General features: G+C 54.6%; 3 protein-coding genes across 3 annotated transcripts in view; 1 reads left to right on the top strand and 2 right to left on the bottom strand.

Moving 5' to 3' along the window:
• The window catches only part of ZNF428 (zinc finger protein 428), a 5,589-nt gene extending 2,207 nt beyond the window's left edge, over window positions 1-3,382 (bottom strand). The window contains exon 1 of the mRNA XM_082710834.1: window positions 3,245-3,382. Coding sequence (XP_082566960.1) covers window positions 3,245-3,320 — 76 coding nt within the window. The 5' untranslated portion in view covers window positions 3,321-3,382. The remainder of the gene's footprint in view (window positions 1-3,244) is intronic.
• SRRM5 (serine/arginine repetitive matrix 5) lies at window positions 344-3,285 on the top strand (the record flags this gene model as incomplete). The annotated part of the gene is made up of 1 exon (XM_082710818.1): window positions 344-3,285. Exon 1 carries the CDS (start codon window positions 415-417, stop codon window positions 3,283-3,285), a length of 2,871 nt encoding a protein of 956 aa, XP_082566944.1. The 5' UTR covers window positions 344-414.
• A 5,095-nt stretch (window positions 3,383-8,477) lies between the features above and the next one.
• Window positions 8,478-22,616, bottom strand: CADM4 (cell adhesion molecule 4). The gene is made up of 9 exons (XM_082710817.1): window positions 22,484-22,616; window positions 13,208-13,354; window positions 12,723-12,875; window positions 12,334-12,468; window positions 11,821-11,985; window positions 11,580-11,670; window positions 11,014-11,186; window positions 10,073-10,201; window positions 8,478-9,525 (listed from the first exon to the last, which is right to left on the bottom strand). Exons 1-9 carry the CDS (start codon window positions 22,545-22,547, stop codon window positions 9,416-9,418), a joined length of 1,167 nt encoding a protein of 388 aa, XP_082566943.1. The 5' UTR covers window positions 22,548-22,616; the 3' UTR covers window positions 8,478-9,415.
• Window positions 22,617-23,292: the final 676 nt, after the last annotated feature.

The raw sequence follows: 23,292 nt of genomic DNA, 5'->3' as shown, positions 1-23,292 counted from the left end.
GCCCCGCCCCCCCAAACCCCCTCCACCCAAACCCCAACACATTCTGACCACCTGCGTAGTGACCTGGAGACAGGGGACTCCTGGAAGGCAGGCCCGGGGCCTGACCTATCTCCACGTCCCAGCAGTGCTAAGTACCCAGTCAGTCTCAGCGGACATTTGCTGAATGGCTGCAACACAGAGGAAACCCCTCTGGCCTTGGGAGGACCCCACCCCCCCTCCCAAACCCTCACCCCCCCATCCCCCCACCCCCTCTCTCCTCCCACCTGACTTCATACCACCAGCTGTCTAGGGCCTTCAAAGCCCACTATGACTTCACGCGGTTGGCCTGGGAAAGGCAATCAGGTCATTGTCCATGGCAACCAGGTCTTTCATGTCCACTGTGATTTTAAGGACCACAGCCCTTTTGCACCTACCATGCCTTCTCCACCTACAAGATCTTCAAAGCCCGGCATGTCTTCAGCATCAACTGAACCCTCAATGTCCAAAGTACCTTCCAAGCCTCCTGCCTCCTTGAAGCCCACCAAATCGGCAATGCCCAATAGCTCCTCGGTGTCCACTAAGCCATCAACGGCCCCCAACTCGGTCACAAGCCCAAGCAGTTCCAAGTCTACCAAGTGGGCAAATACAAAGACAGCCCCTTCTAAACAGCCCGGCAGCAAGCCCCGAGTCCACAGCAGGGCAAGAACGCCCAGCAAGGCCAGCACTGACACCAGGGGCAGCAAAGTCAGCAAGGCCAGTGGGGTAAGACGCCACCAAAGGAGGGGCACTCACAGCCGGGGCCGAACTCCTGGAAGAAGGGGAGGCCACAGCTCCAAGAGGTCACCCAGCAGGGCCAGTACTATGAGCAGGATGAGAACTCATGGTGCCACACCAGGTGTGCCCAACAGGGTGAGAACTCCTACTTCCCAGAAAAAACAGAGTGGGGGCAAGAGTTCCAGCCGGCCTAGAAACAACAACTGGGAAAAAAGTAAGAGCCAGCCTAAAAATATGAGCAGAGAGAAGAGTTACAGCCCACCAGGAGCCTCAGGCATGGGGAAGAGTTCTGGGCTGGCTATAACCCCAAGTAGGGCAAAGAGTTACAGCCCCACTAGAACTCCCTTCAAGGAGAAAGGTTATAGCCAGTCTCCATCATCATCAAGGAGGGTGAGAAGTTATAGTGAGATGATCACCCCTAGTAGGGAATGGAGTTACAGCCCAAATGAAGTATCCAGCAAGGTCAAGAGTTACAACCAGGATAGTGTACCCCGCAGGACCCGGAGTCATAGCCAGTCTAGTACCCCTAGCAGGGCCCAAAGCCACAGCTGGTCCAGTACCCCCAGTAGGACCCAAAGTCAGAGCCGGTCTAGAATGCCCAGAAGAGCAAGAAGTCGAAGTCAGAAGAGAGCCCACAGTAGGATGAGAAGTCACAGTTCCAAGAGAAATCACAGTAGGGCAAGAAGTCGTACCCGGAAAGGAACTCCCAGTCAGATGAGAAGACAGAGCCAATCCAGAACCCACAGCAACGGAACATATTATAACCAATCTGGAACCCCCAGAAGGGAAAGAAGTCACAGCCAGTCTAGAAACCCCAGCAAGAAGCGAGATCACAGACAATATAGAAACCCCAGCAAGGAGAGAGATCACAGACGATCTAGAACACCCAGCAAGGAGAGAGGTCACAGACAATGTAGAAGTCCCAGCAAGGAGAGAGATCACAGACGATCTAGAACACCCAGCAAGGAGAGAGGTCGCAGACAATGTAGAAGCCCCAGCAAGGAGAGAGATCACAGACGATCTAGAACACCCAGCAAGGAGAGAGGTCACAGACAATGTAGAAGTCCCAGCAAGGAGAGAGATCACAGACGATCTAGAACACCCAGCAAGGAGAGAGGTCGCAGACAATGTAGAAGCCCCAGCAAGGAGAGAGATCACAGACAATCTAGAACGCCCAGCAAGGAAAGAGGTCACAGACAATGTAGAAGCCCCAGCAAGGAGAGAGATCACAGACGATCTAGAACACCCAGCAAGGAGAGAGGTCGAGGACAATGTAGAAGCCCCAGCAAGGAGAGAGATCACAGACAATCTAGAACGCCCAGCAAGGAGAGAGGTCGAGGACAATGTAGAAGTCCCAGCAAGGAGAAAGACCACAGGCAATCTAGAACGCCCAGCAAGGAGAGAGGTCGCAGACAATGTAGAAGCCCCAGCAAGGAGAGAGATCACAGACGATCTAGAACGCCCAGCAAGGAGAGAGGTCACAGACAATGTAGAAGCCCCAGCAAGGAGAGAGATCACAGACGATCTAGAACACCCAGCAAGGAGAGAGGTCAAGGACAATGTAGAAGCCCCAGCAAGGAGAGAGATCACGGACGATCTAGAACACCCAGCAAGGAGAGAGGTCAAGGACAATGTAGAAGTCCCAGCAAGGAGAGAGATCATGGACAATCTAGAACACCCAGCAAGGAGAGAGATCAAGGACAATATAGAAGTCCCAGCAAGGAGAGAGACCACAGGCGATCTAGAACGCCCAGCAAGGAGAGAGACCACAGGCGATCTAGAAGCCCCAGTAAGGAGAGAGATCAGAGACTATCTAGAAGCCCTAGCAAGGAGAAAGGTGGCAGACGATCTAGAACCCCTAGCATGGAGAGAGGTGGCAGGCGATCCAGAACCCCCAGCGAGGAGAGAGAGCACAACCGATCTGGAACCTCCAGCAAAGAAACAGATCACAGCCTATCTAGAACCTCCAGCCAGGAAAGAGATCATAGCCTAACCAGAATCCCCAGAAAAGAGAGAGATTGCAGCCGACCCAGAACCCCTAGAAAACAGAGAGGTCATAGTCAATGCAGAACCTTCAGAAAAGAGAGAGAGCACAACCAATCCAGAACATTCAGAAAAGAAAGAAATCAGAGACAATCTGGAACCCCCCGAGAGGAGAGAGCTCACAACCTATCTAGAACCTCCAGCAAGAGAGGTCATAGCCTATCTCAAACTTCTAGCGAGGAGAGAGAGCACAGCCGATCTCAAACCCCCAGTGAAGAGAGAGACCACAGCCGATCTAGAACCCTCAATAAGGAGAGCAATCCTAGTCAATCTACAGCCCCCAGAAGTCTCAGCCAGAAGGATTCCACCAGCAGGGCGCACAGTCCCAGCCAGAATGGAACACCTAGGAAGACAAGGAGACAGCCCCGCTCTAGATTTCTCAATGAAGCCCCAATTCCAAGCCAGGATGATACTCGAGGCAATACCACTATCTCTAAGGGTGCCTCACCTGGAGAGAGGTCCTCATCGTCTTCTTCTAAGCTGGCATAGCCCCCAGTCTCAGCTGGCTCACGGGTCTCTGTCATGGCCAGGGGAGGGAACAGGAGACAGGAGCAGAGCAGCAGCTAGGCAGCGTCCCTCCCCAGCCAGCTCTTCACAGTCACACCGGGGTCACAAGTTCTCCAATGCAGGATGTCGGCAGGTAGAGTGGGATGCTGCACGGGGCAACAAAAGGCCTGTGGTGACTTAAATAAATTTTTACATAGCATCTGCCTCCCCAGGCCCAGCTGTGTGCTCTGTGCTGAGGGAAAGGAAAAGGTCACCCCAGCTCTTCTATAGATCTTAATTTCCCCATCTGGGCAACAAAGCTCTTAGTGGCATGGGGAAGGGTAATACCCCAATATTTAGCAGCAGGTATCAGCATGGGCACCAATCAGAACTGAGTGGAACATGGTGGAACATGGTCCTATGCCAGGAATTCACCCTTTAGCTGCTGGTTTGTGAGAAACTCTGACACTAGGGGAGGGTCCAAAGCAGCAGCTGGGGGGAGGGGATTCCTTGATATAGTGGTGATTTATCAGTCATTCTAGAAGGACTTCCATATTTAAATGAGTGGTATGACAGCACTAGTTTGTGTCAGCCCTACCCCTATCCTTGGCAAGGTAGTGTCTCAGTCTAAACCCCAAATCTGACATATTCTAGCTATGTAGCTTCAAGCAAAGGACTTAACTTTTCCAGCCTGTTTCCTTCTCAGTACAAAAGGGCTCCCAGGGCTTAACCTATGTAGTCCTTATAACTATGTTGAGAGATTATCACCTCCTTGGTCCAAGAGGAAACCGAGGCACAGAGAGAATTAACAAGTAGTTCAAGGTCACAACAACTAGTTGGTGGGTGAACTAGGATTTGGTGTTACCCTACCTCTAATAAAATGAACTCTAGACTGAAAAAACTTTCTGAAGATTCAATGGGCTCCTTCAATATAAGCTGCCGGTATGTGGCAGGTACTCCATCCACAATGGCTATTAATGCTCCCACCCATAATCCTTTCTATTAACCCCAGCCATTCCGGACTTCTTACCTCTCCCAGTGCTCACCAGTACTTTTCACATCTGTGGGTCTTAGCAAATCCTACTACTGCTGTCTGGAATGTCCTCCTCTCCCCTTGTCTGTCTGGAGAACCCCTACTTGCTCTCTAAAGCCCACCTCAAACACAAGAACCTCTGTACTTCTTCGAGCCCAAATACCATCTCCACCTCTGCCAAGAAGTCTTCTCTTTCTTCTCTCTCTTCACCGATACCTCCCTACACACACACACACACACACACACACACACAGCAATTCTTTTGTCTCCAATTGCACTCCTTGGCAGTAAACAGCCAGGAAGAGCAAGTTAGTCAAAGGGGTGGCAGCTACACCTCTTTATGCCAAGACTTGTACTGGGGTACACAATGGTGGAAAACATGCAATCCCTTCAAAGCCTCAAGTCAAATTTAATTCTAGGGACTAAAAAAAAAAGTGAAGCCTAGAGGAGGCTGGGGCATGAGGGCAGAGGGATGGGGGAGCTGGTAGCAATGGCAGGGGGGCTTTCTAAAGACACATGGGTCTGAAAAAAAAAAAGACACCTGGATCTGGCTTTAAGAACAAGGAGATTCATAATTGTTAGAGGAGAGTTGTCATAATACCCTATTACTTGTAGGGTCCCATTTAATTTGGGATGTCTACTTTATGCCAGGATAAGTTTGCCAGATTTAGTAAATGTAAACAGATCATGCCTGGTTAAATTTTAATTTCAGATCAACAGAAAATTATTTAATATACATAGGTTCCATGCAATGTTTGGGATAAATATTTCTAAAAGGTTATTTATCTGAAACTCAAATTTAACTGGACGTTCCATATGTTACCTGGCAACCACACACTAGAGACCATCAGGACTTCCCACGAGATTACCAGGAGACATCGCTCACCAGTCCAGCCTACCTTCCCCCAAACTCACATCACACAAGGACCTTCCATAGTCAAGTGGAGACACTCTTTGGTGCACAAATCCCATTCCAGATGTCAAGTGGAGACATTCTTTGGTGCACAAATCCCATTCCCACAACGGGCCATACTGGCTTCCACAATTTAAAAGGACATAAATGAGGCTCCCTCACTACCACAAGGAAAACATTGCCTAGGCCCCACCAAATCCTGAACCTACAGCAACCAACTCCCAAGATGCCCTGCGTGAACATAACAGGCACTGGTTCCTACAATGCTAAGGCAAGGAGGCCAGAGCAAAACCTTATGCCAGACAATAAGGACTGGTCCCCCCCATGCCCTGCGGCAATCTGTCCCAGGATGCGTCGGGCCTATAACAACCACCTTCCAAGGTGTTCTGCATCGAAGCATTCCGAGCTTCCAGGATGCTCAGCGGAAGGTGTGTGACAAAAGGGACTGGTTCCCCCACAAGGAGTTAGGATAATGCTTCCCAGAATGCACTAGGCCCATAACGACTAGCGGACCGCCTCCCACAATGCCTTAGGGCGGAGCGTCCCGTTTCCCCAGGATGCCCCAGGACTGCACCGAGTCGCGTTGGGGGAGAAAAGGGAGCCTAGGTCTCGCCCTCCGGCGATCACGGGCCAAGACGGCTGCCTGCTGGCCCCGGTGACGGGAGCCGTCACTCCCATCATGCAGCGGTGCCGTAGCGCCCGCTTCCCAGCATGCCCCGCGCACCCCTATCCCGGACACTCACCGGCGCTAGCTGCCCCCGCTCTGGCTCGGCGGCGGCGGCTGCACGCCTGGGCTCTGCGCCTGCGCTGCAAGTCGGGTAGGAGGGAGTGCAAAGCGGCGTGGAGAGCCTAGGGCGCTTGCGCGGCGAGATGAACCATTCCCGTCGCACAGTGGGAAGAGGGGCTCTCGGAGTCGGGCCATCGACGAGGCCCGCGCAGGGGGTTGCGGGGTTTGCCCCTCGCTGTCCGGGTTTACTTGGTACAGTCCGCGGCAAAACGGAACAAGAAACTGCAAGGTTTGCGCGTGCGTGAGCGAGCGAGAACGCGCCTTCTAGAAAATGGGATGAGCTAGGGGTTGGGAGCACCAGCTAGGCCTGGATCCTGTGCCTGAGGCTTGCTTATATGCATAATCTTAGTGAGGGACAATAGGAGCCCTACGGCGCTGACGGGATGATTTGCATATTCCCCGCAGAGGCCGTACTCCCGAACGCCGTGATTAGCATATGGGGGGCGCTTCTGAACAAAGCGCATGCGCTGAGGGACCGCGGCTAGCGCTGAGCGGGTGGCCTTTTAATTGGCATCAGTTTGCACCCGGAGAGGGGGCTCAAGGGCCAAGACACTTACTAACCCTCACAAGCCCTCCCCCCACCCCCAGCGTAAATATTTACTGCTCTCTTGTGTGCCAATCCTTGTGCTGGTGGGCACTGTGGTTTCCGCTGTAGACAAGACACACCTGGCTTCTACCTTCATGGCACCCCAAAGGAAGGAGAGCCACAAGTCAGACCCACAACCCAGAGTAGTCAGACTTGGCATGAGTGGAGTATAGGAAACTGTGGGAGCCAAAGGAGATGCCTGCCCCAGCATGGAAAGGCTTCCAAGAGGTAGTGAACTTTAAGCCAAGGATGAATAGAAGCCAATTAGAATAGGAGTTTTTCTGGCAGAGGGAACAGCAAAGGTAGAAGCCTACAGGCAAAAAGTAGTGCAGGATTTAAGAAAGTGATAGCAGCCAGGTATGTCTGAAACACAGAATTAAGAGAAGGGAAGGGCTCTTACAGCTGAAGTTAAGAGCTTAGACCACGCTGACGGTATCGGAAGCTGTTGCAGGGTTCCGGTCTTCCTGGAATTGACTCTGATTCCAGCTCTCCGGTGAGCTCCCATTACACTTAGAAAAAATCCGAACTCTATCATGGCTGAGGGGCTGTACACGTGATCTTCTCCTACTTGTCTCTGACTTCACTCTCCTCTATCCACTCCACAGTCTAGCTCCACTTCCCCTCAAACACTGTAATCTCTTTACCACCTCAGGCCTTTCCCCTCACTATTCTCTTTGCCTGAAAATGCTTTTCCCTCTGATCTTTGAATAGCTTGTCTTAATGCTCATCATTCATTTCTTGGCACAGGTGCCAATCAGGCTCTCCTTGATCTTTCAAAGATGGCACCTCCAGATTTGCTTTAGAAAAGTGAGTAGGGTGGGGCGCCTGGGTGGCTCAGTGGGTTGGGCCGCTGCCTTCGGCTCAGGTCATGATCTCAGGGTCCTGGGATCGAGTCCCGCGTCGGGCTCTCTGCTCAGCAGGGAGCCTGCTTCCTCCTCTCTCTCTCTCTGCCTGCCTCTCTGCGTACTTGTGATATGTCTGTCAAATAAATAAATAAATAAAATCTTAAAAAAAAAAAGAAAAGAAAAGTGAGTAGGGTTGTCAGGAACCTGGGGTGAAGGGTGCATGGGACTTCGTTTGTCCTGTCTACTTCTGCAGTTCAAGTCTTCCATAATAAGTTAATAATACCCCACATCCCCTTACACTGAGTTTTATCTTAAGGGTAATTATGGCATCTGAAATTTAGGGTTGTTTTTTTGCTTTCTTGCTCAGTCTGTTTTCCTCATGGAAGCTTTGAGAGGGTTATAATGGAGTCACCCTTTTTCTTTGGGTCCTCAGGGCCTAGAACAGGATCAAGGTTCAGATTAGTACTAAGGCATCTAGAACACCTAACATTTGCCTATTTTGTTCACCATGGCATCTCCACATCTTTGAGCAGCACTTGGCACAAAGTAAGGGGTCAATATATTTTTTAGTCTAAAATTTGAATCACTCATTTAAAATTTAGTTGAATGAGTGAGGGGTCAGAAATGCCAGGCTAAGGGGGTTTGAGCAGAGCAGGGACAGGTGTTGCCAGGGTGAGATGTGAGTCATTAAAGGAGGCTGACATCAGGGGTAGGGGTAAGCCAGGGTAAGGATCCAAGCCATTGGATCTACTACTGAAGAGACAGGACTCAGTGACCTTTGGCTGATGGAGTGGCCAGGGGAAAAAAAGACCAAAAAAAAAACAAAACAAACAAACAAAAAAAACAGATTTCTTGGAAAAGGGGAGGTGCCCTCCTTACCTCCCTCATACAGGGAGGTAAGGACCCTCTCCTGTCTTGAACCATCCACCAGTAACCATCTTACTCTTCTCCCTCCTCCCTCCCTTAGTCCAGTTCCCCTCCCAACATAGTACAGCTCTGGGCAGAGGGACAGACACACAGCCACCTGACACTTGTTCTCTCCTCAGTTTAATGGTGGTTAGTGGGATTGCCAAACCCCCTCCCTGTTCCCCTCCCCGTACAAAATGTGTTTTGTTTTTGTTTTTGTTTTTTTTACAAGAAAAAGGGGGCAAAAGCCAGGAATGAGGGGAGGGGGGTGCAATCTGATATTTTCATACAGATTTTTACTTTTTTTTTAATATATTATATATAAAACCATAGAGACCAACGCACCCCCTCCCCAAACTCCTTTCCCTCTCCCTGGAGGGCCTGGAGGAGAGACAGGGAAGGCCCCCCCAAGGAGTGGGTGGACAGAGAGACAAATATGGATAGGACAGATAGGGGGGAAGGAAGGAGGTGGAGGGAAGGGGAGCCCAGGAACCTGGGGATTGGAGAAAAGGGTTGGGGCTGTCTCCCTCATCGCCCCCATCAAAGTTATGACACAAAGACACAGAATCCCTGTTTCCATGCCCTCCCCCCACCCTTACCCCCACCGTGCAAACATGGCTTTGCAAAGAGGTGCCCAGAGCTCTGTGGAACTCCTACAATGGCTGGCATGGGGTCTGGGACCCCCAAAGAAATCTGTGTTCCCCTTCCCTGCCCACCCCACCCTTCCCAGAATCTGACCCCCTACCCACAAGACCTGGTTCTGCAGCCTAGGGGCCCTGGCCTTCCCCCAGTTATCTTTCCCCAACCCAAACCCTACCGCCCTCCCTGGACTTGGGGGGTCTGGACCTTTGGCCCCTGCCCCCTGGTGGGCCCAGACTTCTGGGCCCTTGCTTCTGGCCCTTGCAGAGACTCGGGATCTGACACCCCCATCCCTGCCCAAGTGTCTGAGGTGTTAGTGGTGGGGGGAGAAGCCCACCATCCCAGACTCTGGTAAATGTCTTTGCAGCTGGCAGTGGGGTGGACCCCAGCCCAGGACCAGGCCCAGGCCTGGGTGGAGGTGGGGTCAGATGAAGAATTCTTCTTTCCTCTTGTGTCCATCGCTGCCATTGAGAAAGGCTTCTCTTGCTTCTCCCTGCTCATCCAGGCCACTGGCCTCGTGGGTCAGATAGGAGCCTGAGGGGTGAGAGACCCCCAGGCAGAGGCAACATATATGTGGACCCAGGAGTTGTACAGAAATATACAGGAAGAGGGAGACAGACAAGACATACCAGGCGAAGAAAGAGGGAGAAATGGAACATACAGGAAGAGAGCATCAAGTGCAGGGGATAGCAAAACAGGGGCAGAGAGAAAGAGGTAAAAGCAGAATTAGGAAGACTCCAAAAGTTCACAGAAAGACCACCCTTATCCATTCTCTTGGCGGTGTTCCCTTGCTCTGCTCCCAACGAATCCAACAATTAGGAAGATAAATTGTTTTATTCAAACCCACGGCCTTAATTCGCCTTCAACGTTTCACCCCTTTTAGAGTCGTGGCAGAAAGGTCCGCCCTTTTGGAATTTTGGCCCCAGGTGCCGGTGGATTTCGAACTCAGGGTCTGGGTTTCACCCCTGTATCCCCTTGGCTGTACACCCGCCCTCTTACCAATCCAGCCCTATGCCCCGCCCCCTCCCGATCCCACAACCAACGACACCCCTTGCTGAATTCAGACCCCGCCCCCACTCACCCTTCTGCCGTACTGAGCACCAGACCATGCCCACCAGCACACATATGATCAGAAACACCAGTAGCGCCAGGATGCCGCCCACAATGGCGTAGGGCACCGACGTCTGAGCCTCTACCACCGCACCTGGGTCTGCCAGAGAGACAGGGCGCAGGACCAGGTCATCGGAGGACGGTCCCAGCCCTGCCCCATCGCTGCTGATCTCTTGAAACAAACCACACAACTAACTGCGCTTGTATGTGCCACGCCCCTCAAATTACTGCCACTCCTGGCCCCTTGTCCCGGCTCCACTCTTTCCTGATGCTCCACTTCCACAAAGAATGCGTGCGGGTTGGTTTGTACACTGCCCAACCGAGCCCTTGAGACCTTTTGCCAATACCATCCCACTATTCCTCCCTCCACCTCACTCCCCAAAGAACAGAAACAGGAAATCCCATTTCTTTCAGCTCCTGGGACTCACAGAACCTCAGGTCCAAATCCCTTCCCATCTTGTCTAAAGCGCTCCAGGTATTTAAAATGCTGCGCTAGGGCCCAACAACCTCCGAAATGCCTGTCCCACCGTCATAAGGGCTAAACACATAACACTTATTTTGTGCTCGGGGCCATTCCAACCGCCTTATATATTTAGCTCATATAATCTTCACAACCCTATGAGTTAGGTGCTATTGTTTATTTCCACTTAACCGGTGAGGAAACTAAGGCGCAAAGTTACCCGCAATAGGACACTGCGGAGCTCAGTGTGAAACCAGACGGTCAATCTGGCCGCAGAACTCCAGGAGTTCTGGTGGCCGTTGACCCCAAGGAATCACACTTTGCACAGGCCCCTTGAAAACCCCTCAGACAGTCCAAAGCAGCTTGCCCATTCCCAAGGCCCCGCCCCACCCGGGACGACCGGAGACCTCCTCCGAGGCCCCGCCCCCTGGCCGGCCGCGGCCTGCCCTCACCGTAGACCACGAGTACATAGAGCGCCCTCGCGTGGCCGTGCTTGTTGGACGCCTCGCAAGTGTAGGTGCCATTATCTGCTGATACCAAGCCTGGCAGTGTTAGCGTCTCCCCGACCGCCTCGGCCCGCTCTGGCAAAGACTCATTCCCGCGGTTCCAGCGGATCTGGTTTGGCCTGGGCATGAGCAAAGTATAGTGAGAGTTACGGACACAGGTGCCAACATCCAGTTCTGACTTCTCAATAATCTAGATAAGTAGCATCCCAAATAACAGGGTCCTTACTAGACCTATCCTTCCAGTAAAACCTGCAGTACCGGGCGCAACTCCCACCCAACACCAGTCTCAGGAACCCAGCCTCCCGCCCACTTGCCTGTTCGACTGTCAGAATCCAGGAGCCCAGGGCCCCACAGCTTCCTTCCTCAAGATCCACAAGCCCAAACCCCCAGACTCCTCCTCCCGCAGGACACAGAAGTCCGGGCCCCAGGCCGCTCTGTTCGCTCAGTCCCCTCCCTCTTCCCCGAGACGCAGGCGTCCAGGTCCCCGAGGAGTCTCGGGTCCAGGAGCTTACCTGGGGTTCCCCGATACAGCACACGTTAGCACCAGCGTGTCTCCCTCCCTCACCACAGCTTGGGAGGCGTGGATCCGGGCCGTGGGGGAGTCTGTGGGCGGAAGTTAGATGGGAGAGTGCTGGTTCAGGTCATCACGCGGGGCTGGAAACCCTCCCGGGGGCAAGCGGCTGGCGTTGGGACCCTCTGGTCCACCCCCCCCCCCCCAGCCCTGTCTCCGGTCCCGGCCCGCCAGGCACTTACACTGGACGTCCAGCACGTACTGCGTCTGCTTGCTGTGCCCGGAGGGCAGCGCCTGGTTCTGCGCCTCGCAGATGACGATGCCGCCGTCGTCCTTGCGGTCCACGCGAAACCGCACTGTGCTCGCCACGCTCCAGACCTTGCCATTTTCCTGGCCGCTGCTCACTCCTGCCAGGCGGGGCGGGGAAGCTGTCAGGCCAGGGTCGGGCTACGCCCGCCGAGGGGGTACCCACCCCGCCCACCAGCCCAAACCTAAGCGCGCTGTAAGCCAGGCTCCGCCGGCCGCGCTCCCCGGCCTCCAAGCCTCGCCCCACCCCCCGAACCAAGCCCACCGTCCCAAAGCCGCGTCCCAGAACTCTCTCTTTCACTCCCACGCCCTCTTCTCTATCAATTCATTTCATCGCTGCACATCGAGCGGTCACTGTCTGTCCGCGCGCTCTTCTCCAAGCCCCGCCTCCTCTCGGTCCCACGCCCCCGCCGGCACCTCCCCTCCCGCCCCCGCACCCCAGGTAGTACCTTTCAGCTCCTTGCGGTCGCGGTACCAGCGCAGGACCGCGGCAGGGCGCGACCGCGGAACTAGGCAACTGAGCTCCACCTCGCCTCCCTCCACCGCCTGCTCCCGAACCTCCACCACGGGATTCTCTGGGGCCACTGCCGTAGGGAGGAAGAGGTAAGGGGGGCGGTCAGCGGAGGCACTAGGTGGACTCAAAGTAACACGGGTCCCGGGGGGCGGGGGGGGGCAGAGGTCAAACCCAGGCTAGAGGCCAGGAAGACCCGCCGTGTTTACCGGGGCCAGGTGTCCAGGAGGTTAAAAAACAACCAGGTTAAAAAAATCAAAGCTCAGGATAAGAGAGAAGCAGAGGAAAAAGGAGAGGGGGGTTGAGGCTGAGGAGGGGAGGCGTTACCCAATACAGTGAGCGTGGCAATCTGGTGGTGGGTGTCCTCCGTGTAGAGCTGGCAGAAGTAGCCCCCCTCGTCTTCCAGGCGGGCATCTGAGAGCCGGATCCGCACGCGGCGTGGGGAGAACTCCTCAAGCTGGAAACGTTCGTCCTTCAGGGCTAGACAGAATGGAATAGGAAGGGATGAAGCTGGGGAATCCTGGCTTGAGGGGTCCCGCCCTTCCACCAGGAGCTTAAAGATCCCTGCTCTGCGTCCTTTCTCCAGCCAGCCATACCTGTGCATCTAAGGGGCCCACCTAGTTTTTCCCTTGGGGACCTAGAATGATGCAGGCCCTCCTGCCCACAGGACCAGGAGTCCAGACCCCTAGCTCCACAATGTCAGGACCCAAGAGTCCACACTCTCCACTCTGGCTCTGTCCTCTTTCAGGACACAGGGGTTGGGCCCCAGCCCTCCTCCTTCAAGACTCAAGATTCCCTACCCCAGCACTCACCGCGGGTGCCATTGAAGAAGAGGGTCTGCCGGGCTGGGTTCTGAATGACAACTATGGACCCATCGTACTGGTGCAGACGGCAGGTTATCTCCGCCACCCCTCCCTCCGCCACGGTCACATTCTCTGTCTGTACTTCCTGTCCAGCCCCTGGACCAGTAGACAGAGAAACTAGTTGAGGGCTGCAATTCAGTCTTTTCTCTCTCCCTCTGTTCCTCCCCCAGCCAAACCGCCAATCTCTTTCTTTCCCCTCTCATTCAGTCCATCGCATCCTCCTCCATTTCCTGAGGGCTGGACTCTGGGAGATGGAGAAAATCCATCCAGAGGGGCTGCCTTCAAGATCCATTGGTATGTGTTCTAATGGGGACAGCATGGGGCACACCAGGAGCCCAGGGGAAGGGGAGAGACCAGGGCCACCTAGGGAGATGGGTGATCAAAGAAAGTTCTGGAAGGAAGCTCCACTGGACCCAGATCTTAGAGCGAGCAGATCACCAGGTGTGGGAAGCTGCCCATCTTCCACACCTGGGCACCCGTTGTAGTCTATCTGCAAAGACGGCCACAATTTCCTTCCCATCCCTGCACGTGTCCTTTTTAAGTTGACTTCGCTCCTCCTCTCATTCAGGGGACACTCTGGCCTTGTGACTCTTGTTGCAAACTACCACGTTCTAGAGGGTCTGTTACACTGCTAAAGTTAACTGGTACGACACACGACACAGGACACTCTGGCCCTGTGACTTGCCATGGCCAACAGAATTTCCTAAAAGTGATACTGTTTAGAGTTCTGGAGCCCAGGCCTTGCCATTTCCATTCATGCCCTCTTGCTGTCCTGAGACCCTTGGGTGAAGACTCCCAGACCAGGGGCGCCTGGGTGGCTCAGTGGGTTAAGCTGCTGCCTTCAGCTCGGGTCATGATCTCGGGGTCCTGGGATCGAGTCCCACATCGGGCTCTCTGCTCAGCAGAGGGCCTGCTTCCCTCTCTCTCTCTCTCTGCCTGCCTCTCTGTCTACTTGTGATCTCCCTCTGTCAAATAAATAAGTAAAATCTTAAAAAAAAAAAAGACTCCCAGACCAGCTTCCTTGACGGCAAGGGACCACGTGGAGAGAGAAGCCCAACCAGGAGCCAACACCACCTGCCAGTCATGTGAATGGGGCCATCCTGATCCCTCCAGCCCCAGGTGACTGCAGCCACCTGAGGGACTCCAGCTGAGACCAGAAGAACTTCCCAGCCAATTCAGTCCAAACCGCTGACTCCCAGAGTCATAAGCAAATAACATGACTCTTGTTGCAAACTACCACGTTCTAGAGGGTCTGTTACACTGCTAAAGTTAACTGGTACGACACACGATCAGGCTACATTTCCTACGATCCCTTGTACTCAGCTGGGGCCATGTGACTGGGTTCTGGCCAATGGGATGTAGGTGGAACAGAGAGACACCCCTTCCAGTCTAGCTCATATCACTAGAGATCCTTCTCGCTGGCTGAATGGAGAGGACCCCGAGGAGCCTTAGGAAGACAGGATCACAAGCTGGAAGGAGCCCAGGGCCCTGACTGACTGTCCCTTGCGACCTGCCTGCACAAGACTGTGACACGAATGAGAAATTCACTTTTTTGTTAAGCCGTTGAGATTTCAAGGCTCACGTTATTGCAGTTAACCTATCCGGATTAATCCATCAGAGGAACAAGGCAGGGGATTAGTAAGGGGGTATTTTCAGCAGGGGCACAGCCTAGAGTGGAGCTCAGAGCTGGGGTTCATCAGCGTCACCATCATCACTGTCACGGTCATCTTCAAAATAAAATAACCACATAGTGGTAGCTAGTGTTTATTAGGCACTTGTGTCAGGCTCTGCAGTAAGGGTATCAGCTGTACAATTTCCATCTCCTCACCATGATACCCAAATAAGCTGGGCACTATTATCAATCCCCAGGGTTTTTTAATTCCCATTTGAGAGATGAAAAAAAACTGGTCTGGAGAAAGAAAATGACTTGCTCAAGGTAAGGCGCAGTGGGGGGTGGGGGGCGCAGAATCTGCATCTAGAATTCTCTCTTAATTCCATAGTTTGCTTCCACATCCCCTCCTGGCTGTCTGGGTGGAAGGAACTGTGTGTAGCACTGGGGAGAGGTTCCGGGATGTGCTAGTGAGGGGCCATGAATGCCAAACTAGGAGATGAGCTTTTATTCTGAAGGCTGGTGGAGGGAGGTTTTTAAACAGGAAAAGTGCCATGACCAGATTGGGTTATTTACCTTTAAATGTGGGATAACTATAGCTTCGTGTCTCTTATGGCCCGTTCATTCAAGCGTTTCCTGAATGTAGGTAGGTGTTTAGGGGCTGGGTGCCCAGAGATGAGTCAGATGAGGACCCTGCCCTGGAAGGCCTTCCAGATTTACAGGGAGGTACACATAAATCAGTGTAATAGCCCATCAGAAACGTTATATTCCCTGTAACAGGGCTAGGTAACCTGACTGGGATGCTGAGGGGTAGAAAAGATAAATTCTGGAGGATGGAGGCAGAGACAGCTAGCTTTCTAGCCAGGACCCATAATTCCCTTTTCTTAGTAAAAGAACCTGAGTGTATTTATGGATGCCCTATGTCCAGCAGAAAAAATACTTCCCAGACTCCCTTGCAGCTAAGTGAGGCCATGTGATAAACTTTCATCCCGTTTGATAGAAGGAAAACTAACTCCTCTGGTAATTCATGTGGTAATTTGGGGAGGACTTCCTAAACAAAGGGGATAAGTCAGTCTTCTTCTAGGTCACCTTTATGCTGCCTGGAACTAGGATGTGAGGCCTGGAGTTCTGGCAGCCATTTTGACAAGAGGACAAGGGCAGTAGGGATGGTGGAACTAAGAGCCCCAAGGTGCCTGAATCTCTGGTGATGATGTGGAGCTGGCTGTCTACTTTTGGACTTAGCTGAGGTTTGAATATCATGCTTTGTGTATATAAGCCACTATTAGGGGTTAATTTAGCACCTCCTGGAACATCCAGCTTAATATGTCCAATCCTGGCCTTAAGTATTTTCCTCTCCATGTTTTCTCAATCTCCGTAAATATCACAACCTCCAACCAGTTGCTCAGGCCTAAAAACCTTTCCCTCACTCTGACATCCATTCCATCAGCAAGATCTATCCATCTACCTCTAAAACACCCAAAGCAATTCACTTTTTTTTTTTTACCTCCTCTACCACCACCCTAGTCCGATGACACCATCTCTTACCTTGACCTTCAAGAGTTACTCCCCGGGCTCCCTGCTTTCATGCCTGCCTCCCCTCAGGCCATTCTCCACACAGCAGCCAAATGGATTTTTCAAGAAGGTAAATCAGATCAAGTCATCTCTCTGCTTAAGATGCTCTGAAGGCTGCCCATGACATTGAGAATAAAATCTGGCCTCCTTCCCTGGGCCTTCAAGGTGCTGTGTGGCCCGGCCCCTCCCTGATGGCAGTTCCAGCCACCCTCCCGCTACTCCCTTCATTCCAGGCTCATTGGCCTCCAAGTTCCTCAGACTCACCGAGCATGACGCCACCTCAGGGCCCTTACTCTTCCCTTGGCCTGCAGTTCTTTGCCCTTGATCTCCCCACAACTGCCTCCCTCATGCTCTCATCAGGTCTCTGCTCACTCGCATCCACACCTCCTCAGGGAGTCCTCCACTCACACCTGGTCCCTCTGCCCCCAGAACACTTTCTCTGCCATGCCATTTGTACTATTTCTTCTACGGAGATCTCCCTGAAGTTATTTTGTTAATTTGCTTACTTGGTGATTGTATTTGTCCCCCATCACTAGAATACACACCCCACGAAGGCAGGGGTGTCATCCACTGGTTTTGCTGCCGCACCCCTAGTGCCTCAAAGTGTGCCTGAAACTCGGTCCATGTCTGGGAGACGGAGGAATGAACAGCTTATGTCAGACAGGATTTCACTTCTGCCTCCTGATGACTTTGAGACGTCATCATTCTCCTCCTAAACACCTGGGTTGATCCCAGCTGGACCACTGGCCATCTTTGTGACCCTGGGCAAGTGGTGTGACTTTTTTGATGCCCTCTATGTAAAAGGGGGATGATGCCAGGGCCTGGAGCCTGGGGAGCCCTTCCTGCAAAGCTCCTGTTATTACAAGTCCAGAAACATACCCATGCACAGGAAAACTGGCTTGCCTGCACATTCTGGTGCCTAAACAAACAAACAAACAAAAAAAAAACACCACAAAAAACCAACAACAAACAACCATCTTAAAGCCTATCCATAGATCCTGGACCTCAGGGCTAGCCCAGTGCTAGCCCCCCATTTTACAGATGTGGAGAATGAGGCTCAGGGGTCCCAGGCAAGACAGTGGCAGAAACTCAACATCTCTTGGGAGTCATCAGGAACTCTATATCTGTCCCCCCCTCAATTATTCCTCTGCTCTCTGCTTGCGGGTGCACAAGGAGTGAGGGTGGGGGGCTTTTGTCTTGTTCCCTCCCCCTCCTGAGGAGTCAGTAACCAACAGTGTCCGTGCCTGGAATATTAATGTCCCAGGAGCTTTTGTTTCGGGGTTGGGGAGTTGGGGGGTGGTGAGGCGGGACTTTCTGGTCTGAGAGGGCGAAGCTTTTGGGACTGGGGCACTGGCCCTTTAAACGGTGTTGACAGCCTGGAGTCGTCATGGGGATGGTGCCTGGAAAAAGGGACTGGGAGGGCCTGGGAAAGAGTGGCCAAGCAGGTGATATGTAGAGACCCAGAATCCAGCCCTCTCTTCCCTTAGATCCGGGAATCCAACCTCCCACTGCCTCCTCCCGGGATCCAGGAGTCCAGGCTCCTAGCCTCCTTCTCCAGTCAGGATCCAGGAGTTTGGGTTCTTAGCCTCCTCTTCCTCCTGCAACCCTAGAAATCCTGAGTCCCAATCTTCTCCCCCTTCAAACCCAGGAGTCTGGGCTTCCAGCCCCCTCCTCCTTCAGGACCCCGGAGCCAGGGGTCCAGAGTGCACAGCTGCTGGATGTTTCCACGGAGACTAAACGGGGTGGGGGGAGCACTTCCTGGGTCCTGAGTCAGCAAATACCCAAGGGAGTCTCAAGGTCATGGTTCCGGGAAGGCCACCCCCTCGGTATCCGCTCCCCAGGGGGCTCATGGCTTCATGCCTCCTTCCCCCACTTCCTCCCCTAGGGAGGTGGTACATCCCTGCCTCCTGAATGAACCCCCCCTTAGCCCCCCATCAATGGCGGAGTCCGAACATCCTAGCACAAAGCGTCAATTCTTCCCCAGCTCAGCCTTGTGAAGGCGCCTGTATTCGCAGGACCTAGGCATCAGGGTCCCAGCCCCTCCTCCCTCAGAAACCTGGAGCGGGACCCTCAGCCCCTCCCTCTCCCAGGAGTCCGTAGTCTGTACTTCTATTGCTAGGCGTATGGACCCTCAGGTCTCTTCTCTCCTCAGACCCAGGAGTCCAAGCCCCCAGCCCCCTACACACACACACACACACACACACACACACACACACACACACACACGTTCAGGACCCATTGCCTTCTACCTCAGACCCAGGAGTCTAAAACCCCAGCCCCTCCTCCCTTGGACCCAGGAGTCCTGGCCCCCAGCCTCCTCCTCTCCCAGAAACTTGACTCCTGGTCCACAGTCTTCAACCCTCAGAACCACAGTCCTGCCTTCCTCCCAGCCCCCTGTCCCTCTCCAAGGGGGACAAGGGACCAAGCTTCAGGTGGGGGCGTAGGGGTGAGTCAGCAGCCTCACACACAAAGTGTCCCCTGTGGCCCCCCTCACGTTCCTGGGATATTCGGAACTCCCTAGATTCCGGGCCTCGGGCCCAGCCAGGGGGTGGGAGGTTCCCCCTGGGTGTGGGGTCATGGGGGAATTCCTGCTCCCTCTGGGAAGGGTGCAAGCCTGCACTGAGCCCTCACTGTCCTATCCTCCACCACCAGTCCCCTCTATTCACCCCCTCCCAGGAGAGCCCAGGCTCTGTCCCTGCCCTCTTGCCCACTGAGAGCCTGCAGAGGAGCCTTGGGGCCGGGCTCCCAGAGGACCTATGGGCCTGAGACAGGCTTGGGGTCCACACTGGCAGGAACCAGTGGGTGCTTGGGTCTTGGTGCCACAGGCCATTGGGCGCTGGCAAGTCTGACTGTCTCCAGGCACCCCCCCACCTCCCCCACCCAGAGAGAGAAAGCTGCCTTTGTGTTCCCCAAGACGGGGACAGGCCAGGCTCGCACGACATTAACCCACCCCAGGCCCCAGCCCTGCTGTGTCTAAGGTCTTGGAATCCACTGCAGAACCTGACCCCTGCTCTGGGGACTCGGGCATCTGGCTCATGGGTGGGTGGGGGTCAGGGACAGAAACGTCCCAAGACCTGCACCCCAGGGTGACTCATACTGGATGGAAGGTCCCCCTGATCTCAGAGGGGCCGGTCAGAACTTTAGCAGGGAAAAGTGAATCACTTGGGAAGAAAACATTTGGGATCAACAAGCCCCCCCCCCCCGCTTCTACAGAGCCCCCCTAACTCTTAACAGTCTCTCTGTCTTGTCTTTGTATCTGGATATCTGTTTTCTCTGCCCCTTTCAGTTCTATCTGATTCTGGGCCTGAGAATCTCTGGTTCTGCCCGCGTGCATCTGGGCGGGCAACGCATCTCCCTGTTTCTTACTTCCTTTCGGCTGCCCGCCCTGGGCCCTTCCTTCCTTTGGCATAAATCTCATCATCCTTCTCCGGTGTTCTTGGCAGATGTATAAGCCAGGAAAGACAGAATTCGTTTTTGAAAGGGCACAAAGGGACCCCATCTTCCAGCCCCATTCCTGCTGGCTGGCCAAGGAGAGAGAGGAAGGGGGGTGACAAAGAGGAAGATGAGGTGGGGACCATGGGCTACCCCCTCAGATCTGGTGGCCAAGGTCATTCAGAAATACCCAGTGAGAAGGAAAGCAGGCAGGGCCCTCTGACACCAGGTACTCTGGCTCCCTAGCGCATATGGTACAGAAGGGGAAGGTGAGGCTCAGGAAGGGACAGGGGCGAACATGAAATTTTACACCAGAGAGAGGCCGGTCCCTCGGCTCCCCGTCCAGAGGGCTCCCCAGGATACCCAGCTCTCTCCCAACTTGTAAAGCCCTGTGCTGTTTAATTTAGAGAAAGTTTACCGAAGGGATTAGGGTGCCAGGACACACTGACTTTAAAACGAGAACCAAGCCTATCGAGCTACCTTCCCAGGAATGCTGGAGAAAGGATCCCTGAACTGGGTAGGCCGTCATCTTGGTCCACCTCCTGATTCTGAGACTCCATCCCATGACAATCTAAGCTGTCAAAATTCTAGATATCAGAGGCGTCAAGATTCAGTCGAGATCTCAGAATTTTAAAGATGTCAAGAGGCTAGAATTCTAACGCTATCAAGGTCCTAGGATTTTAAAGGTGTCAAGATTCTAAAGACTTTGGGATTCTAGGATCCTGAAGGTGTCAGTGTTTTAAGATACCCTCAGGTTCTTTGTTTACTGGACTCATTGGTTCTAGGATTCTAGGAATCTGGTTTTGGGGCCTAAAAAAGAAAGAGAGAAAAATAAAAACTGGATGGCAATGCAGTACCAAAGCACTCATCTGGGAAACTGTGGCGTGTCTGCTGCAAAGAGAGGAAGAAATGATGAAAGTTTCAAGCAGTGGCAGAAGACTGTAGAATAAAGCAAGGGGCGGCAAAAGAAGTCAGCTTTGCCCCTCACCTGGTCTTGAGGAGAGGAAAGCTCTGCCTCAAACTCTGCAGGGGTGGGGCGAGGTGAGGTGGGGGGGCTGTTGTAACCGCACCCAACTTGCTAGAAACCCCTTGGGAGGTCTGAGCTGGAGTTCCCTTTCAGGTCACTGAGTTCAACATCCTCACTTTACAGAAAGGGGTACTGAGGCCCAAAGAGCAGAGGGTGCTCAACAGCCCCCGCTGGGGTGAATGGCAGCAGGCGGGATTTAAATAAACTCAGCCCCCCAGCCCTGAGCCATCTGGCTACCCGCCTCTCCCAAATCTCTACAGGGCTTCCTGCCCTTCCCGCTTCCCGGTGCTGCACTCCCCCTAAGAGCGGCCTTCCCCACCAGGGAGTTGGTGGGGGGGCCTGTGGTAGGATCGAGGCACACATGCACTGTGGGAGTGTGAGTGTGTGGGTGACGTTTCCTGACCTTGTCCCCAGTCTCAGGGTCACCCTTTCTTGGAGGTCCCCGGTTTTTCACAGAGTGTGATGAGGATATGTGGACGGCTCCCTGCCTGTCCTGGAGGGGGTCTTCTCTAGAAGTTATGGCCTGGGTGTGTGAATGGTTGGAGATGGGCAGCGTTTGGGAGGCAATTGCTGAATCCACGTGTGTGCCCACATGCCAAGGTTCCTCACACACTTCCCCACACACATACATACACACACATTTCCCTCCAAGGCCCTTCAGGGTGCCCTGTCTGACTCAATTCCTCTCCAGGGGGACAGAGGGATAAAGGGATGGAGAAATGAAAGATGGAGATGGGGGAGGTTGTAAGGGTAGAGAGGGGAGGCAGAGAGACAGGGGACAGGGACACCCTGGGACAGGGATGGGGGTGGTGGGTTGGGGGGTGGGGTGGAAGGAGGATAGATGGTGGGGGGAATGAGGAAGAGAGGTGACAGAGGGGGCTAAAGAAACAGGCAGGAAAGACAGGGGATAGAGACAAGGGGATGGGACAGATGGGGGACAGAGAAACAAGGGTGACAGTTAGACAGGGACAGAGGGAGAATGGGGGCAGAGCGAGAGGGCAGAAATATAGAGGGGCAGAGAAGAGGGAATAGAGATGATGATGGGGGGACAGAGTGACCCAGTAAAAAGGGACAGAGACCAAGGGACAGAGGTGGGGGACAAAGACAGGATGGAGAGGTGGGGGACACGGAGGCAAGGAGAAAGGGGGACAGTCAGGGGGACAGGACTTCCAGACTGAGGGACAGAGGACAAGGGTGGGGGACAAGGAGAGAGACTAAGGGACTCAGAGACAGGCGGACAGAGGGACGCAGAGACCGGACAGAAGGACAGCGGGACCGGCCCGGAGAAGGCGGGCTTGCGTGTGTGTGTGTGGGGGGGGTGGTCTCCGTCCCTTTGTCCCCGCCGGGATCGGGGCCTGTGCAGGGTGGGGGGACTGCGGCACAGCGGCCGGGGCCCGCGTCCCCCTCCCCCGCTCGCGGCTCCCAGCTCCCGGCTCCCGGCCCGCGCTGCGCTTTGTCCCGGGGAGGGGGCCCGGCCCGGCCCCGCGCGCATTGTTCGGCCTCTGCGGCCCCGCGGCAGCCGAGCTGTCACCGCAGCGCGCCCCCCGCCCCGGCCCGGCCAGCCGACCCTGGCCCTCGACCCTACCTGGCCCCGCCGCGGCCGCCCACAGCAGCAGCAGCGGCCACTGGAAGCGCCGGGCCCGGCCCATGGTGCCGCCGCCACCGCCGCCGCCGCCGCCGCCGCCGCCGCCGCCGCCGCCGCTCGCTCCCGGCCCGGCACCTGCACCGCCCGCGCCGCCCGCCCCGCCCCCGAGCCCCGCCCCCTGCCCGCCCGGGGGCGGGGTTCCGGGGCCGGGGCGGGGCCGGGGCCGGGGCGGGGCCGGGACCCGAGAGGCGGGAGACCCAGGGGGACCACGGGTTGATGGGGGTGGGGGATAGTGGGGGTGCGACCCCCAAGAGCTGGGGAGATGGGGGGGAGGCGTGCAGGGGGTGCGGGAGAATGGGAAGGAGCTGGGTGAGGACAGAGGTCGTGGGTGTTGTGTGAAGAGGTGAGCGTGAGGATGTTGGTGGAAGGGCGTGCGAAGGTGCAGGTGTTGTGTGAGGGGAAAGTAACCGTGAGGGCTGTGTGTGAAGGTTTGGGGAGTGCGGAGGGGAGCGCTGTGTGAGGGTGTGAGCACCGAGGGAGGAGGTGTGTTTTGTGGGAAAGGTGAATGTGAGAGGTGTGTTCTGCGGACAGGTGAGTGAAGGTGAAGGCGTCACATGACAGGTTGTGAACTGAGCCACCTCGAGATCCGGGAAGACTGCAGAGGGGTGCCTGGGCAGGTCCAAGAACTCCCGGGGCAGGGCTGGGCGGGGCTGGGGTCAGGCCCCACCCTTCCAGACCCGGGAATCCAGTGTTTCCACATCATGCATCATTCTCCCAAAAGGGGCCCCTGAAAGCGAACCAGCTGGAAG

The sequence above is a fragment of the Mustela nivalis genome (assembly GCF_964662115.1).
Source record: "Mustela nivalis genome assembly, chromosome: 18".
Taxonomy (NCBI): domain Eukaryota; kingdom Metazoa; phylum Chordata; class Mammalia; order Carnivora; family Mustelidae; genus Mustela; species Mustela nivalis.
This window is presented reverse-complemented; position numbering and strand designations above follow the sequence as displayed.

What these genes read in the sequence shown, in the direction of transcription:
- CADM4 (XM_082710817.1), bottom strand. Translation starts at nt 22,547, where the DNA reads ATGGGCCGGGCCCGGCGCTTCCAGTGGCCGCTGCTGCTGCTGTGGGCG. An exon ending in GTACGTGCTGGACGTCCAGT is followed by an intron (nt 11,671 to 11,820) that starts GTAAGTGCCTGG and finishes TTCCGCCCACAG; the next exon opens with ACTCCCCCACGGCCCGGATC. An exon ending in CTATGTACTCGTGGTCTACG is followed by an intron (nt 10,202 to 11,013) that starts GTGAGGGCAGGC and finishes TCTCTCTGGCAG; the next exon opens with ACCCAGGTGCGGTGGTAGAG.